The 18,004-nt window shown below is 43.2% G+C and overlaps 1 protein-coding gene across 1 annotated transcript; it reads left to right on the top strand.

Moving 5' to 3' along the window:
- The first annotated feature begins 783 nt into the window (after positions 1-783).
- On the top strand, positions 784-17,571 carry slc27a4 (solute carrier family 27 member 4). The gene is made up of 14 exons (XM_062412787.1): positions 784-1,165; positions 3,302-3,463; positions 6,009-6,219; positions 6,339-6,522; positions 8,128-8,286; positions 9,590-9,659; positions 9,834-9,925; positions 10,407-10,516; positions 10,761-10,970; positions 11,185-11,311; positions 11,887-12,024; positions 12,109-12,273; positions 12,989-13,135; positions 13,529-17,571. The coding sequence occupies exons 2-14, from the start codon at positions 3,303-3,305 to the stop codon at positions 13,684-13,686; spliced, it is 1,932 nt and encodes a 643-aa protein (XP_062268771.1). The 5' UTR covers positions 784-1,165; position 3,302; the 3' UTR covers positions 13,687-17,571.
- Positions 17,572-18,004: the final 433 nt, after the last annotated feature.

Below are 18,004 nucleotides of genomic sequence, written 5' to 3'. Positions count from 1 at the left end.
GTGATGGGTCAGGGAGGAAGAAAATGTTGGTGTGGATCCAGGATTTCTTTTTCACCTCAACATTGCGAGAACTGGCATAGTGGCGTTTTTGGACATTTTCACTTTTGTAACATGGATCTTGATTCGAAAAAATTTAGCACTTTAAGGGGACTGATTTGGGGAAGTGTGAGCAGCTTCATTGAATCTAACGAGGCTATTGGGCCTTAGTGGAGCTATGTGCTCTAGTTCTGTTTTAACATCATGGGCTTCAGGATTTATCCTCTCTTATTCAATTGCAGGATTTTTTAGTGAACAACCAGCCACCAGCCCAAGAGCTACTGAAACCATGTAATCAGCTGATGCTGGGGAAACCAGCAGGCTGATGGCTTTGCTGGTTTTCACCTTTATTAGCCCACAGTGGCAGGTTATAGTAGCATTCTTTGATACCTCGTCCTTCCTCCTTCATTTAAAGCACAGGTTGTGACTGAGTGCGGAATAATGAATGGACGTGGCTGGGCGGACTCTACGGGGAGAGGCAGGGCTCATTTTACGCACCACGGTTCCACATCAGGGCCTTGGTATCTTGCTGAATGGAAGCTGCTGTCTGTGAGCTAGCAGCCTGCTCTGTAAATATAAAGAGGCGAGCAGGGCCGCGCCGCATTTCCTCTTCACCAGTGCCGCAAACCCGCCCCTGCCGGATGAGACTTGTAAATAGAAGGCAGCTCTCCATTGGCTGAGGTGCACGTCCGTCAGCCCTTATTCCTGATACAAGTGATGGGACGTTGACGGTGGTGGGCGGGCGCAGCTTAGAAAATTGTAAGGTCATTTGAATTACGTGCGCCAGCGAGGTGATCGGCCACAATGATCTCAGAAAGGCTGTCGGCGGCGGGATGATGAGGATCGCGGGGTCAAAGTCGACGCGCACCGTCACGCGAATCTGACTCCCGATCGGCCGGAGGAGAGGAGCAGCGGCTCAGTGTGGCACTTACCCAGAGGAGGGGGGATCCCGGTGCGTGCGTCTCTGTCCGTGTGAGCCTCTGTGGAGCCAGGCGAGCGGCTGTGAGAGGCGGAGGGGGCGAACCGCGCTAACGTGTAAGCCGATCAAGGTGGAATCGCACACAACGAATTTACGCGTCAGGGGATTTCTGCGCACATACATGCTGTGACGGTGCGAGTCCAGTGCAAGGTACGTAACCCCCCCACCCCCCCAAAAAAAACCTCCCGGTCTGAGCAATCCTATGATGATTCACTTCACCGCTCGCTCCGGTTATTGTCCGCCCGGAGAGAGGGAGACAGAGCCCAGGGAGGGACGCTCGTGTCCTTTGTCAACCTTGTGGAGCGCGCAGGTCCACAGACGGGACTCGAGAGTCGGCTCTCGTCCCCCGTGATGGGTGATGTGAATGCGGGTGCTATCTGCCCAGCGTGCCTCCTCATCCTGTAACGGGTTGCTGATGTTGTCACACTGTCCATCCGCTTCCTCCATAAGCCGATGCGCGCAATACGCTGCGCATCCTGCTCTCCATGGCGCGCCTGTTACCGCGATCAGCTCCATCGTGCCAGCGTTTAGCCCGAGAGATGTTCCCCAGCCGGGCTGCGGCTGAAGGCCCGGTCTTAACGCGCACATGGTTGGTGAGGTGTCGTCTCACCATTAGTGGGTTGAGCCTCCCAATGATTCCCCTGCTATCTACCGCAATATGATGCTATGCGCCTGCTAAATTTCCGGGTGCAGCAGCAGCAGCAGTAAATTATGACGGTTTATAATTTGTCGTTAAACTGTGGAGTGGCTGCTGCTCCTTTTACTGCATTTCTTTCCCCTGACGTGTCACATATTCGATCATGCTGAGCCGCTTGGATTGTAATTTAATCGTCCAGTCACAGAGCGGTGATGTAAATAGCACCAGGGTTATTGAATTGCCATCATGAAGCCATCACCACCATTAGAGCCACATGCAGGGACACAGGGCAAACAATATCCAGTCAGCTTCTTGGAAAATCTACATTAGTGTGATAAAACCGACGTGTTTCCATTAAGGCTCGATTGTTGTCCCATAATTCTACCCGTCAGCGTTTTTTCTAAGCAGCCTAATGAATATATAATATGCAATGTAAACCTATCTGTCACTGGTTTGGGATCATCTTCCCAGCTATCGGGTGACACTGAGCTCAACGCAAGCTGTCCTCTATGGTTCTTGGCTGTCACAAATGCACTATTTATTTTGTATAAGGGTTTCCCCAAGGTCCCTTCAGCCTTGGGCTTCATTTCGCCTCCAAGAAAAAATAAAACTCAAAAGGATTTCTTGGTTTCATTATTACCCAACACTTAAAATAAAAGAAATGCACTACACTTCTCTTATGGCCACTTAAGTAGGTATTGTGAGGCTAATGGGCCCATGACGTCTGTGAAGGTTCTCAGTCATCCAGGGGTCTGTACTATGAGAAAGGTGTGTGGTGATCGAGGTAACGTCAGGTTTACATTCTGTTTTTTCACTCCTACGAATATGGTTCACTTCCTGCCAGGGGAAATCACCATGGCAACCTATGCTGAATCCCTAATCTGCTCTGGAGCAGGTGGAATGGAAACCTGTCAACAAGTAACCAATCAGATCAGTAGAAGACATTTACAGTTTTTCATCATTGGGCAAAATAAAAGCTAAAAAACTCAAAGTAATTAATAATATTCTTCCTTTTATTTTTGTAGAATGTCACTGTTAGATTCCACTATAACTGACACTAATGGAAAGTATCAGGGTTTCTTCTCATTAACAACTCACTACTTTGCCTCTTATGATTGGCTCATAGCTGCAAAAAAACAGAGTCAAAGTTAGCCGGTTGAAGTCTAACCTTTGTAATACAAGTAATCAGGACGGCCATTGTTTATTTCACTGAAGCCATGTAACCAAAAGATATCAGGGACATGGTGACGTTCTTTACAGTACAGGCAGCTGTACGTGGTCGTAGACCTTGAAGACGTTTCCCCTCCCGACCAAGAGCGACTTCATTTCTAACTGACTGTAGAATCAGTGTAAACAACAGGTGACTCCATGTGTCTCTAACAACTGTCGTTACAGAGGCCATGAGTTTAATAACCGGGATTTCCCACCAGAGCAGCAGCCAAGTCCAGTTGCACTCGAGTCAACTCTTCTAAGAGATAACTTCCAGAGTGGATTGGTTTGAATACCACTGTTGCGAAACTTGCTTGAACCCAAGTTTAACATGTCTCCCACTGAACAGATGTTTAGTCTGAAATTGTTGGAGTTGCAAGACACAGTCTGCAGCCTGTCGGTCACTATCTCTTTCCTTTTTTGTTTGTGCATTCTTCCAGGATGATGCGTCTAGGGTGCTGCACAGCCCTGCTGTTTGTGCTGAGGCTGCTGGTGGGCTTGCCCTGGTACCAGGTTCTGCCGGCCATCCTGATCTTCTATCTGGGAAGCGGAGGATGGAGCTTCCTGCAGATTTTTGCCAAAACTATCGGCAGAGACTTACAGTAAGTGTAATTAATGATGAATAATTGAACCCAGAAAAGCCATCGAATTGAAATGCTTAGCAGCCTCTCCCAAGCATGGGAAAAAATACTACCATTGATTTTTTTATTTACCGCTTTTCAACTGATTACGTCTTTGCTATGACAGAGAGTGTTAGGCAGAGTATTTTGCGCCATATGTACTTTGAAAATGACAAATTAGCTGTTTAGGCTCTGTACTCCAGAACACTGGAACTCAAGTGAAACAATGCCTTCGAGGATACAGTGCTGACTTTCAGCTTAAATTAGGTATTAATATCCAGCTTGTGGGAGCAGTATTAGAACAAAAGCCTCATTATCGTGGTAAGAAATTAAGGAATTGTAGTTTGCTTATGTTAAAGAGCTATAATTCTTACAGCGTTAATTATAAGTTAGGTATATGTGGGAGAAAAGCTACAATTATTTCACGTCAAGTGCAGTACAATAAGATAAACTGTGCCACTGTAAAAAGACTGAAATGCTTCTCAGTCAATGTTCCTTAGGATAGTTTTCTCAAAACAAAACCTTGTACACAAAGTAATTTGAACAAGACATTTGTACAAACTATGGTTTGCAAAGAAACATTTAACATAAAACAATTGCGCCATATTTTATTAAAAAGTCAGAATATGACCAATAAAAACTTTAAAGATCTTTGCTGACCTTTGCTAAGCCTTTCAAAGACATGGTCATAGGACAGGGCTATAAATCAGATTGATCATTTATCACCCCTCAGTGGACTCATGTGTGATGACACAACACAATTATATCCACTCATTGACAGTAATGCTGTAATGTCTTATTTCATTATTAAAATCATGCACCAGGTTAAGTTCCCTTACAGACTCCTCTCTGAATAAACACTGCGACGGTATCAAGCGGTTTGGATTGACTTTATTGTTTCAAGTGTCAACAGGGTTGTCCAATAGAGGAACATGTGCACTGGTTTTCACATTTCAATCTTTCAAAAATGTAGACTATAATCTTTTTAGAACCCAATGGCCAGGACCTGAGGCTCTTGTTCAACAGACCTCATTTGTTATTGAATGTTTGTAACCAGCTGCATATATCTGTCGCACAAGTTTCAGAACTATGTGACATAACCAGTAGCTTGAAGTATTTTAGACAGAAACAAAGGACAGAGAGGAGAATGGGAGAGCAGAGTGACTGCCTCACCTAAAATTAGTGTTTACATTTGGGGTTTGCTCTGGGAAGTGATTTGTGAATAACTTCCTCATTTCTCCTCAATAGCGTTTTTGTATTTCTCCATGAGAAATAAGACAAAGTGACTTAAACAAGTAGTGATAAGCTAAAATTATCTCTTTAACCACTAAGAGGCAAAGATCAGTTTGTGATTTAAAGACATTTAGCTGAAATGCCTTTTTACAACTACTGTAAATTATTATCTTCTTAAGACCGATAACTTCCGAAACTTTCAGCCTCCAAATTGGGTTTACCTGCCAGTCTGCAAATAGCTCAAAGTATATAATTCTGATAGTGTGGTGCTCTGTCTGAGGCCTCAAGGTTAACAATTGTTTCCTCAGTGACTCATAAATTCTTGTTGTGCAATCTGTGGTGACGAGGGGTAGGTCTTTACAATGTCAGAAACTTGTATGGTTCACCTCTCACCATCTATCGCTGACTAATCCAACCTCCAGTCCACATAAAGCTGTCATTACGTTATTTACATAGTTTAGAGTCCATGCAGCTCATGTGTTGCTTTAGAAACGGCTCCAGACAGCTTGATTGCGGTGAAGTGTATAAACTACAACCGCAGTCGGAGATTGAAACCTCCTTCAAGGCTGATTGGCCACTTTATCGCCATATTGCATATTCATATATACATTGCGATCCAATTCATCTGCATCATTATCCGGATGTACACCAATCTTCATCTTTACAAATTTTTTCCTGAAGATCATTGGTTTCTTCCCCTTAATTGATCCAAAATAATGAATGTGTTCTTCCTCGGCCCATAAGCTCCCATCGAGTTACAAATAAATAGTTTTTGTGTATCCTGCTAAAAGAGAAACAGCAATGAAAGCAAAAAAACCTCACTGGTGGAGATAATGACATAAGGAGACAACTCTGCAACACTCAATTGTGGTTATCGTGACCAAGATGAAAGTAATCCTCAAAGATAACAAATATTATCACCATCACAGTGTTGCTGTGAAGTAACTTGGCTCGATAGATTTTTATAATGTTTCCGATCCCTCCCTGTACCTTTGCACCATAAAGATGTTTCCATTTACTGCCGCCCAGTCATCTCTGTCATAACCTTTTATGCCTCATTACCTTTTGAACTGCATAGTTAGATCAATAGAATATACTGCAGGATAGATACCGTTAGTTAGTTAGATGAGCTTCATCATTAAAAATCAACTGACTCCTAAAGCTGTCTGAGATAAGTGTTGTAAAAGTCACCATCATTGGTCACAATAAATATATTGAATTTGTATTTTTGCCAAAGTAATTTTAACCAATTGGATTTTCTCTTTCAATAATGAATTATCTCCTTTTCCTTCAGTGCGGCGAGTGTGTTGTTGCGTGTGAAGATGAACGTCAGACGTCACCTCAAACAGAAGAACACCCTTCCCAAGATCTTTGCTGAGACAGTGCGTCGCCATGGTGACAAGACAGCGCTCATCTTCGAGGGGACGGGGGAGAAGTGGACCTTCCGAGAGTTGGACGAGTACTCCAACCGAGTGGCTAACCTGCTGCTACAGCGGGGTTTCAAGGTACATCTACAAAACCTTTCCCCTGAAACATGACAGAAAACAAGTAAGATTCAAAGTCAGTCGATGAGTTTATGGCAGTCAGCTTCACGAGTCCCTCTCTCTGTTGTTTGTCTCCTCAGGAGGGTGATGTGGTGGCCCTCTTCATGGAGAACAGGCCCCAGTACGTGGGCCTCTGGCTGGGCATGGCCAAGATTGGAGTAGAGGCCGCTCTCATCAACTTCAATCTGAGACTAGAGGCCTTGGTCCACTGTGTCACCATCTCCAATGCCAAGGCTGTGGTCTTTGGCGCCGAGCTGACTGATGGTGAGTGTGGGGAAGTATGGAGGAGGGGTGGGTGGGGGTAGAGTTATAGATTGGAGAAGCATCTGAAGGATATGTGACAGATTTTGTTTGCTACGTCAACACATTCGAGATTGTAGCTGGAAATCTGTCTCAGAGGGCTTTACAATCTGTCTGACGACGCTTCATGCTGCTGAGTGTTGTTCTGCTTCCGCTGTGAGTCTGAGAGCAGTGAGTGGTGCAGGGAGGTCATAAAAGATGGATGGCTTTTGAAGGAGGTGTCTCTTTAATATCAGTCACTGCAGCTTTAAAAGGCAGGCGGATGAAGGAAAGGGAAGAAATAATGAAGAAGGAAGTGGAGAAATGTTTCCATCATCAATGTCCTGTGTTCAAGGTCCAAGCATAAAAGATTGTCTGATAAATGATAACATGAAACAGATAAGAGGTACTGTATATGTAAGGGGGGGGGGTTGACCTACAGCACTGACATGCAGACAGACATGTACTGTACCATACTCAGCTAAATAATGTCAGGTTATTTTTAAGACTGAACTGAAAGTAGGATCTGAAAGTTGGAACGAAAACTAAAACAATTTAATATCAGTGTAAACCCCTGTTGATTCACATATTGTGTTTTATAAATTAGCTGCATTGTAACATTACGTCGTTTTAATGGATTAAAAGAAATTGCAGCTTTCAGTCGATTGGCCAAACATTAATTTAAGGATCTATTTCAGTCTCCTCATTATCCTCTTCAGGGTCCCAGTCCCTACATAATCTGAAAAGCCCTGATCACAAAGGCTATAAAGTTATATCTGTTGTGATCGCCAATCAGCTATGAGCGAATTAGTCTTCAGATGGTCATCCTGGGATTAGTCTGACTAAAAGCATGTCGACTCCGGGTGTTGGGCGCCAAATTCAGCCGACATTATCCTCACTTTCCACTTTTGGCCTATAACATTTAAAAAATCCCCTTATTATTGTGCTCACCCACATTTGACATATGTCTTTCACTGAATATTTTTGAGGGGGGGGGTATTTTTTCGGAATTAGTTATTTAAATTACAGCACGTGCACATTTTCCATCTAAACAAGTCCCCTCCTTGATACAGCCTATTTGCATCTTGCGTTTAGTACCACCCAAGGTAACTGTGATTGGTTAAAGTCATACAAACAAGCCTGAGTGTTTTCCCCCCTTAGAAAAATGTTGACAGTGCAGCCAGACCATTCTCCAGCGCTGACGCAGCACTGTGGAGTTGAAGACTATGTTAGGATTGATGGAAGAGTTTATGTGCTGGATCCTGGACCTGTCATGTGCTTTTTATACCTTTTTAAGTAATTAGAAACGCAGCCTCTTGGCTCCTGAGCCCGGCAGGGTCGAGGCACCAGCATTAGCACTGAGCCAGCATGACACAGGGCTTTTAAGGGAAGTCAGTTTTTCAAGGGGAAAATATTCAAGAGGTTTCTTTTTTTTCTCCCTCTCACTATCCCAATTTCCGCCCCTAATGTTTTTCTCCTTTGTTCCTTGTCTGCTCTGGTGCTTAAATGTTACACCACATGCCGTCCTCTTGCAGTCGGCGATGGGAAATAACCTAATTTGTTCCTATGTGTTTGTCTCCCCTCTCAAAGCTGTTTGCGAGGTCCACAGTTCAATGGGGAAGACGGTGCAGACGTTCTGCTCCGGAGACTGGGACCCCAAACGAGTCCCACAGGGCACCGAGTGCCTCGAGCCCCTGCTGGCTGCGGCCCCGTCCCACCTGCCCAGCCGGCCCCAACGCTGCTTCACAGGTGAGAAGCGTTGTCAGTTTTCAAGACATTTTACGGTTGCTCTTGGGAATAATTTTGGTGATATTCTTTCAGGGTGTCCGATACATAATCAGACTTTCAGTGCACACTCGAACTAAAGCAATACAGCAATTTCAAAAAAGTAATTTCTTTGCTTTCACTGATAGTCAGGCAGCACAGACTGGTTGCCAAGTGGTGAATAATATCTTTAGGGCAATAAAAATAGGCAATAACTCAAAGTTAATGAAATCCCACAAATACATCACATTGGAAATTGTGACTATTGTCATCTGTGATTGTTTTTGTAATGATATTTTCAACTACAATTCAACACGGAGCTTGAAATGATACGTTTCTTATTGATATTGTTCACACATAAATAAAGCCTTTGCAGTATTCCTAAGTTAATGGTCACAAGCTAAATGAGAGAAATCATTCCACTGTTTTTCTTGTAATAGACAATTACTGATGCCTCACTAGGGATTGTATATATTGCTTGTTTCTAAGGCAACTCGTATACGGTATCTGGGTCAACAGAATGAATTGAATCCTAATAAACAAATCAAGATCATTTTTAAAACATACCCTCCATTATAAATCCTGCATTCAGATTTTTCTTTGTTGCATTTATCAACATAGCATTTCAGATTTTCTCTGTATCCACAGAGCTAATCAGTTATGTATGAATCAGAACAATTAATCAGGTCCTACCTGCTGATTCATACGTATTATATCGGCCACTTCAGCCCCACATGGCTGCCACACAGGCGCCTTCTGCTATAAAACCTGTGACCTTTGCTCATGCTTGTAAAACGTTTCTCTGACTATCTGGACACAAACAAAACGCATCAGGATTAGAACAGTAAGGTCACATTCAGATGTGATTAGAGCCTGTGTGAGTGTACACAAACAGTTGGCGGTGTAGTGCAGTGTGAAAGTGAAGTATCACTGCACAGAGGGGCTGCTTAACAGTGGTTGTCGCTCCAGATAAGATCAAGTGAGAGCAGGAAAGTTAAATCCAAACACAAGGGCTCCATTGTGATATCAGGGAACTCTGGAACTCTGTTGCCTGTATTTTATTTAATTAATTTGATCTATTTTGAAACATTTTTGTTGATGTCCCACTGTGCATGTAAGCTAAGAATGTGCTGTGCTCGGGGAAAAACTTTATATATCTATATGTAGACAATAACTAATCGATGCTCAAATAATAATTAAACTGTATCAAGGCCTTTAAATAAGGATGAAATCCAATCATTGACACTTTGTCTATGTCTTCTCACTCTCACTGTTCTCTCTGTTTCAGATCGCCTATTCTACATCTACACATCAGGAACCACTGGGATGCCGAAAGCTGCCATTGTCGTGCACAGCAGGTAGGAAGGAGCCGTGCAGCTAACTAAAGACAAGCAGGAACCGCAGCTGCTCTCTTTGTTGATCCTCGCTGCTTTCATGTGTAGTTCAAGTATCATAGTGGAAGAGAAACAACATAAAACATGTCAGACTTATTTTTACTTTATTCATTTTCCCCACCACACTCTGGTGTTCAGGTACTACCGCATGGCAGCTCTGGTGTATTACGGCTTCAGGATGACGTCAGACGATGTGCTGTATGATTGTCTTCCACTCTACCACTCTGCAGGTAAAGTCATAACTGTGCAGCTCAATCAAATAAGTGGATGAGTTGTACTTCAGTCCTTCTCTAGATCAGACCTTGATAAATCTTAGATGATTGAAACTGTTTGATTTTTCTCATCTGCAACCACATCATGCAGATCACAGCCGGCTACAGGAGCCATTTAGCTCAAACTAGCACAGTTGGCCATGTAGTTGGCTCAGATTGAGGTGGCACCACTGACACCACTTTGTCCTCAGGGTGGCTGTGCAGTTGTTGAGTTTATTTGCTGTTTTTAGATAGCTCCAAACAAATTGTACCATTTGGGAAAATAAGTCGAATTCAACCACATTAAGCAATGAATGCCTGTGGAGCCTTTCTGCAATACTATGCAGTTTTTGACTGTGTATAATATTAGTTTATTATTGTTATTATTAACGTCTTTGTGTATTTCCATGTTGTGACTTGTAAGCTACGAGCCTGACAGATCGTATTTCTCTGTCCACAGGAAACATTGTGGGAGTGGGCCAGTGTTTGATCCATGGCATGACCGTAGTCATCAGAAAGAAGTTCTCTGCCTCGCGTTTCTGGGACGACTGTGCCAAATACAACTGCACTGTAAGCACTGTGTAAATTACAGACTCTTTTAGTTATTGAGTAGCACGCTATAGCCTCTCAGTGCCGCTGAAGACTTATTACATGTCACATCCCATAAACGTGATCTCAAGATTTTATGTTATTCTCCCCCTGTGGTACGATTTGTCATTATTATGAACAAGGTATTAAATCTGTAATAAGTGAATTCACATCTCTGTTATGACTCATCACTACATTATTGTTCCTTACCACCATCCTCCAACAGATTGTGCAGTACATTGGCGAGATCTGCAGATACCTGTTGAACCAGCCAGTGCGGGACACAGAGAAGCGCCATCGGGTGCGCATGGCGCTGGGTAACGGCCTTCGCCAGAGCATATGGGAGGAGTTTATGAGCCGCTTCAACATCCCGCAGATTGCAGAGTTCTACGGAGCCACAGAGTGCAATTGCAGCCTGGGCAACTTCGATAACAAGGTAGGGCACGTGCACTGAAGTTCTGTCGCTCTGACCAAACATCTAAGTCCTTTTTTTTTAGGAAAATTACTGTTATGTGTAGACGACTTCCGTTGAGAGAACTTCACAGTGTTATCAAAGGCTTTACTTTTCGTTAGAGCTCTAACAGCCACTGCCGTCTCATCACCTCACTGATCCACACTGTGATTGTTGACATTGTTTGTCTGTCCTCTAGGTCGGAGCCTGTGGCTTCAACAGTCAGATTTTACCCTTCATCTACCCCATCCGACTGGTGAGGGTTGATGAAGAGACCATGGAGCTCATTAGGGGGCCTGACGGCGTCTGCATTCCCTGTAAACCTGGTATGTGTACTGTGTGTGTGTGTACACATATTAAACTATACCTCAGCTTGGTAAGCTTTAGTGAACAAACAGACGTGGTGTTAAACAGACAAATATACCGCTGTTAATACATTCACATCCACAAACACATGTTTGATTAACAGTGAATTAGAGCTGACTGCTTACTCTGTAGTGATTCTGGCTATTTGCACAAGGATTTGTCTTTCAACCGAAAGAATGATGGCCTCACCTAAGACTTATGATGCAACATAAAAATGTGTATATTGGCATGATATCAAAAGCTACTTGTCAAAACCAGCCATCCTGCAGTCCCCAAATGTCTAGCTTAGCATTGTTTTTGTAACGTGAGTGATTTTTTGTTAACATAGAGATGCACAGACCTCTGACAAACCTGGTGGAGCTCAAATAATACACTGAAATGGCAGTTATAGTTTGTTTCATTCATTAATATGTCTGGTCTTTCCCACTTCTCTCTTTGCCTCTCTTTGTTTCTCTCTCTCTCTCTCTCTCTCTCTCTCTCTCTCTCTCTCTCTCTCTCTCTCCCTCTCTCCCTCTCTCCCTCTTCCCCCTTCTAGGCGAACCTGGCCAGCTCGTAGGCAGGATCATTCAGAACGACCCCCTCAGGAGGTTTGATGGCTACGTCAACCAAACGGCAACCAGCAAGAAGATTGCTCACAGTGTCTTCAAGAAGGGAGACAGTGCCTATCTCTCTGGTTAGTCACACAATCACACACACAAAGCTATTCACGATATTCTCTTTTGAGTAAAACGAATTAATATGATCCTCCTCTCCCCAGGCGATGTGTTGATCATGGACATATACGGCAGCATGTACTTCAAGGACCGGACAGGAGACACTTTCCGCTGGAAAGGAGAGAACGTCTCCACGACTGAGGTGGAGGGAACGCTCAGCAGGCTGCTAGAAATGAAAGATGTAGTCGTGTACGGCGTGGAAGTACCAGGTAACGTCCTCTTACTCATTGTGCATGATTGAATATTTGATGGGTACATATATTTATATATTTGAGATTAAAAGGTAAATTTGTGTAAACATACTCATGCAGCCTTCCTGTTTTCAGTTGGACTTATTATTATTATTTTAAAACATGTCTCAATTCAAATCCTCTGTGGAAGCTAAAACAACATGCAGGGGACGCGCTGAATAGAGAGAAATTAACCAAACTGCATTGTTTTTTCAGTCTTTGCTTACTCTGGACCAATCGGGACATTAAATGAATTCCACGATTTAGAGATGTCTCCACATATAAAGATGAGCTGTAGTTGAAGCTTTGCAGACTGAGGGACTCAAAAGACAAATCAGAAAATGCCACTTTCCAGTCACTGTGATAGATTAGATACATGTATTTATCCTCAAAGAGGGGAACTAGTTTGATCAGGAAAGTACAGTGACAAGTAACAAGATACACAAGTCATACTGATCAAAGAAGGCAACATGAAAAACGTACCGTCCTTTGACAATACAAAATAATTGAATAAAGGAATGATGTACATAGATAAAGTAAGGCAGGCAGAAATATCTCATCTGCTGTAAGACATTGACTGTACCAGCAGTTTATAACTAAAAGAAACGTACTGTATTTCTTGCATGAACCCAGGCTTCTGCCTGACCTGACTCCTCGCTCCTAACCTCTAACTCTCCTGTTTGTGTGTGAGCAGGAGCAGAGGGAAAGGCTGGCATGGCAGCCATCGCTGATCCGTCAAACAACACCGACCTGGAGAAGTTTGTGAAGGACATGGAGAAGACGCTGCCTCCGTACGCCAGACCCGTGTTCCTCCGCTTCCTGCCAGAGGTCAACAAGACAGGTACAACGCTCTTTCCATTGCTGTCTGTGTAAAACATAGAAGATAAATACAGGCGCTCTTGAAATGCAATTTTTGAAAAAACTTGTTTTGAAGAAGACAGTAAAACCTTCTCCCCCTCAGAAATGTGTGAGTGTCACTCGTTAAATGTTTACACATTCTTTTGCGGAATTTAGTTTTGACATTTTCTCGCCTTAAATCTCACTTGAGACTGAGTAGATCATGATCATGGACATATACGGCAGCATGTACTTCAAGTACCGGACAGGAGACACTTTCCTGTGTCTCCTGTCTGTTCAATCTGTTCAATAGCAATATCAAAAAACTCAAATGTTGGTTAATGCATTGTAGGACAAACTGAAATAGCAAAATTTTTTCCGTGTCTCTCTTTCTCAGCAACATTTAAGTTTCAGAAGACGGACATGCGTAGGGATGGATTTGATCCGAGCGCGGTGTCGGACAGACTCTACTTCATGGATTCCAGCAGAGGGCGCTATGTGCGGCTGGATGAGGAGTTTTACCGCTCGATACTGTCAGGGAAACACAAATTGTGATGACTAGGCTGACGACGACATTTATACAGACACACACACTCACACATACAGTGGGAGGAACATATTTTGAGAGCAGAACGCAGAACCTTGTCCCCACATATAAAGGAATAGCCATACAAATACACATGTGGTCATTCTAATGCCAACACACACAGACATGTTTTATTCCCAAGCTCACTTAGCTCTTAGCACGCTGCACACACACACACACACACACACACAGCACTATTCCAATTATCCCTCCTGAAATCTCCCCGGCAACTCCTCTCCCTACCTCAGCAAACACAGAGATGCACAAACCTAGCGACCAGGGCTATTTGGTAACTTGAGACCGCTCTTCATCGCCACATAATCCCGGTGCACACAGCTCTCAAACTCCAACAGCCCACCCCCCCACGGTGTGTTCATCACGATCCACTGAGCCAGATGTTATGGGGGGGACGACGACACCACAGGTGGCTGGGAGAGGAGGGGGGTCGTCAGGACTACAGGCTGCCTGGCATCTTGAATGCAAAAAACTTGAAACTTACAGAAAACCACAAACTTTATGGATGAAGAAGAGGAATATGGATTCAGAACACATCGGAGGGACCTACAAGGACCTAATCTCTCTCTCTCTTCTTTCTCTGATCGCTATTTTAGCAATGTTTTTTTGTTTTTTTTTAACTGGAGCCTCGATCATTGACTTCACCTGCACAATCCGCCAGCAGTGACAAACCTGTGACAACCACACCTTTATCTGAAATGACCCCGTCTGGTCTCCTCCTCTTCATTTCCAGTTTGCACTGAAAGTGAAGGAGGGACACCACGATGATTTGTAAAGGGAACTGATGAACATGTGAAGTGCAGAGGTTGAATCAGACCAGTGGCTCCAGCTGAAGGGTTCACTAAAGTGCAATAGGGCTCTGAGCTCCTGCAGTGCAATAATCAGCCGCACCACACCAGAGCTGATATAAAAACAAATCTTTGCGTTTAAATATGTCTGCATCACACCAAATATATTTAAGTTGTAGTGTTTGTTTACATATTTAAGAATAGTTTTTAGTAATTTATGTTGTAAAAGCTTTCTTCTCTCGTTGTCGTGACAAATGTATCAGGGTTTTTTTTTCTTTTTTGTATCTCTATCCAAATCGGTTTCCTGCATTTTATATCAGCGGCTCGATAACACATACGAAAAGTGATCTGACTGATTCAACCCTGGGCTAAACACATGGGGCTTTCTCCACTCACAGCGCTGGTCACTGACTGGGCTGGCGTACAGCGGGATCGTGCCGCCGTATTGTGCAGGTTGGTCGTTTCAACGTAGACGTATCGTACGGTGTGCGAGAATATTCTTCTGAAACACTCGAGTGAAGAGAGAGAAGCTCTTGTGTGTTTATTTCATTTTTTGTTGAAGTATTTTCTGTTCGCTAAAGCGGGATGTTCTGCCAGATTCAGGAGAGCCGAACGATCCAAAGATTCAAGGGCAGGGAGGAGGGACACTGTATGGAAATAGAAGAAGAGGTAAAATGTGCTTCGTCAGCGATTTATGTCTTTTGTCATCGGAGGTCGCAGCAGCATGAATGAGCTTCATCGACCACAAGCAGAGCACTGTGCCTTACTGTGAGTTCACCTCCCAGATTCACAGGCCCTGCCCCACACATAGTGTCTCATATGGTTCCCTGCGCTGGACCTGGACCTTCCCTCTTCTCCTTCAGCCTCTATCCTCCATGATCTTATTAGTTTTTAGACATTTCGTGTCGTAGGGGGATATCATTCACCCACGTTACCGTTTGCTCAGCACCTTTTACTTTAGGCCTTTATCGTCTTTCTGCCAACCCCCTCCGTCCTCTCTTCCCTCCTTCTCTCCCTCTACCACCCGAAGAGATGTAGAGCCACAGTCGGAGGATCCAGCTGAGGATCAGGTGCCTGACCCCTGGTTGGATCCTCTGCCTCGTCTGGATTCTTATTCTCTGCCACATCTGCTTCAGACAAAAGTTAAAAACAGTAGTTGAATAGATTTAAAATATTGTCTTTCTGTAAGAGTCCCACATCTTAGTCAGTGGCCGTAAAGCGAGGCAGGTCGCTGCCAACATTTAACGTCTGGCTCTAATTCCTCGTACGTTTTACTCTGGAAGTGCTTTTGGACTCTCAGTTTGTTTCCATGGCTTTATTTTGATTACTTTCTTTGCACTGACTGACACAGTCGACCTTGATGGCTGCTGACGCTGTTTATCAAAGTTGCTGTCACTCCTCATCTCCCAGGTATTTTTGGGCGGGGAGGAAATAGACCAACGAAGCCATTTGACAGAAATTGAGAATCATCCCAGCTTCCTCTGTAGTCTTAGTTCTGAGTCCCTCTCTCACACGTTCTTTGATGATGAGTGTGAAATGTTCTCATGAATGTCTGAAAAGCAAAAATGAGTGACCAATGATGATGATGATAATTTTTGTAAAGTGTAATTTACGAAGGGAACGCAGTTTGGCTGTTATGATGCTTCTGATCGAGGGGTTGCGCTTGTCGAACCCTGACCACCAGGGGGCGCGTGACTACACAGCCTCATAGACGAGCACTCTGAATAAGAATTTTCCTTTTCTTTGTGTTGTTTTTTTTATGAGTTTAAATTATTATTTTTGTGAAACTGTTGATTACACATTTGATTGTTTCACTGGTATTTGTGTTCTTTCTTTTCTTTGTGGAAATTGCAGCTTTTTTGCGGCTTTGGTATAAAAAGGGGGAGTGAGTGGAAGACAATCAAACAGTTGATTTCTTTTTTTTGTTTATTCTAAATATTTGGCACATGGAACCAGTCAGGACTCTTTCCTTTCTAGATGAGTTTGGCCTGGAGCCTGTTTACCATTTCCCAGATGCTGTAGGTCAACGCAGGAAAGGGCTCTCAGTGAGTGAAGGGTCTGTGGGACATGCTGCGTTGAGTTTTTGATTCCCCTGTTTCACCAGATGGGGGCACTGTGACTTCCCTCATACTTTTAGTGAAGTTGAAGAGAAGCCATCGTGTTATCATGCAGCCATTGGATAAACTATCAAATTACACTGTAACAGAAAATAAATGTGTTTTATTTAAATGAAAATCTAAAATGTATTTCCAAAATGTGGATTTACTTTCACTGTCAATCGTTTTCCAAATTTAGAACTTAGTCTTTTTGTTATGTTTCAGTTGGACTGTACATATCACCAATCTTAAAAGTCTTTTCTTTTACATTTTTGATTCAAGAGTTTGTCAAACAAATAACTATCGCCCAGCTTCTTTGTACATTTACTTTATTCACATTATGAATCGACAGATGAAAAAACAATTTCATGACCGCCCCCAAAAACCCTGAGCTAGTGCGTTGTGTCACTCCGTGGTGATTGAAGTGTGTGTGTTGATGTTCTGGTTTATTCAGTTAAGCTCTAGTGAAAGTGAAAATATTTTTCAGGCGTCTCATACTGAGATCAGTGAAGAGAAGTCTCGAGATGAAAACAATGACTTGTGAGGTTCAGGATTATTATGTGAGGGTCATTACACTGCAGACAGGCCACCGATCACAACCCCTAAATGAGGACTTTGTGTCCAAGTGTCTCTCTGGTCTCCTCATGTCTCCGAACGACATCACTCAACCTGCTTATTGCGCTTTTTGTCTTTTTCTTGCTGTCGTGTTCCTCAGAAAAAAGTGCTAGAGAAGGAAACTGGTTTGTACATGTCTGCGTGTGTGTGTGTGTGTCTGTGTGAGCGTGTGTGTGTGTGTGTGTATATAGGGGAGGTCTGTGAGGTGAGTGTGAGACACACACACTGATGTCCTCTTGTCCACATAAGGCGAGCTGTATACGTCGTGCATTTGAAGAAGATGAGATAAAAGCCCTGCTGCAAATGGAAAATCATTATTAATAAAAACTATTTAAATTGTTCACTTGGCCCCTGGTTTTTCTTTCAGCCGTGTGATTGGACACTTTTCTTTCTCTAATCCACGTTGACTCTTTGCTGTTTCATTCTGGCAGCAACTGCTTCCGCACAAGCTACATGGTCATTTACCTAGAAAGACCATGTAGCATTATTGCAACAAAGCTTTGGTTTGCCAGGTCACTTCAGGTTATATGGAACTTCCTGTAAGGGAGTTTCCACTAAATATTATTAAAGCTTTAGTAAATTATTGTCTGTTCAATATCCTCTCAATTCTGTAATAAAGAAATTATGAATGGCCTGTTGATCAGTCCAACAACAAAACCAGACTCGGGAAAACATCAGGAAAACTGTATTTGAGTTGAACCGGTGAAAACTAACACAAAAGAGAATGTTACATCTGAGATGATTATTATTTAGATTCTTATATTTATCTTTAT

The sequence above is a fragment of the Platichthys flesus genome, chromosome 19, assembly GCF_949316205.1.
Source record: "Platichthys flesus chromosome 19, fPlaFle2.1, whole genome shotgun sequence".
NCBI lineage: Eukaryota > Metazoa > Chordata > Actinopteri > Pleuronectiformes > Pleuronectidae > Platichthys > Platichthys flesus.
Note: the sequence above shows the minus strand (reverse complement) of the source record. Positions and strands in the feature narration are given on the sequence as shown.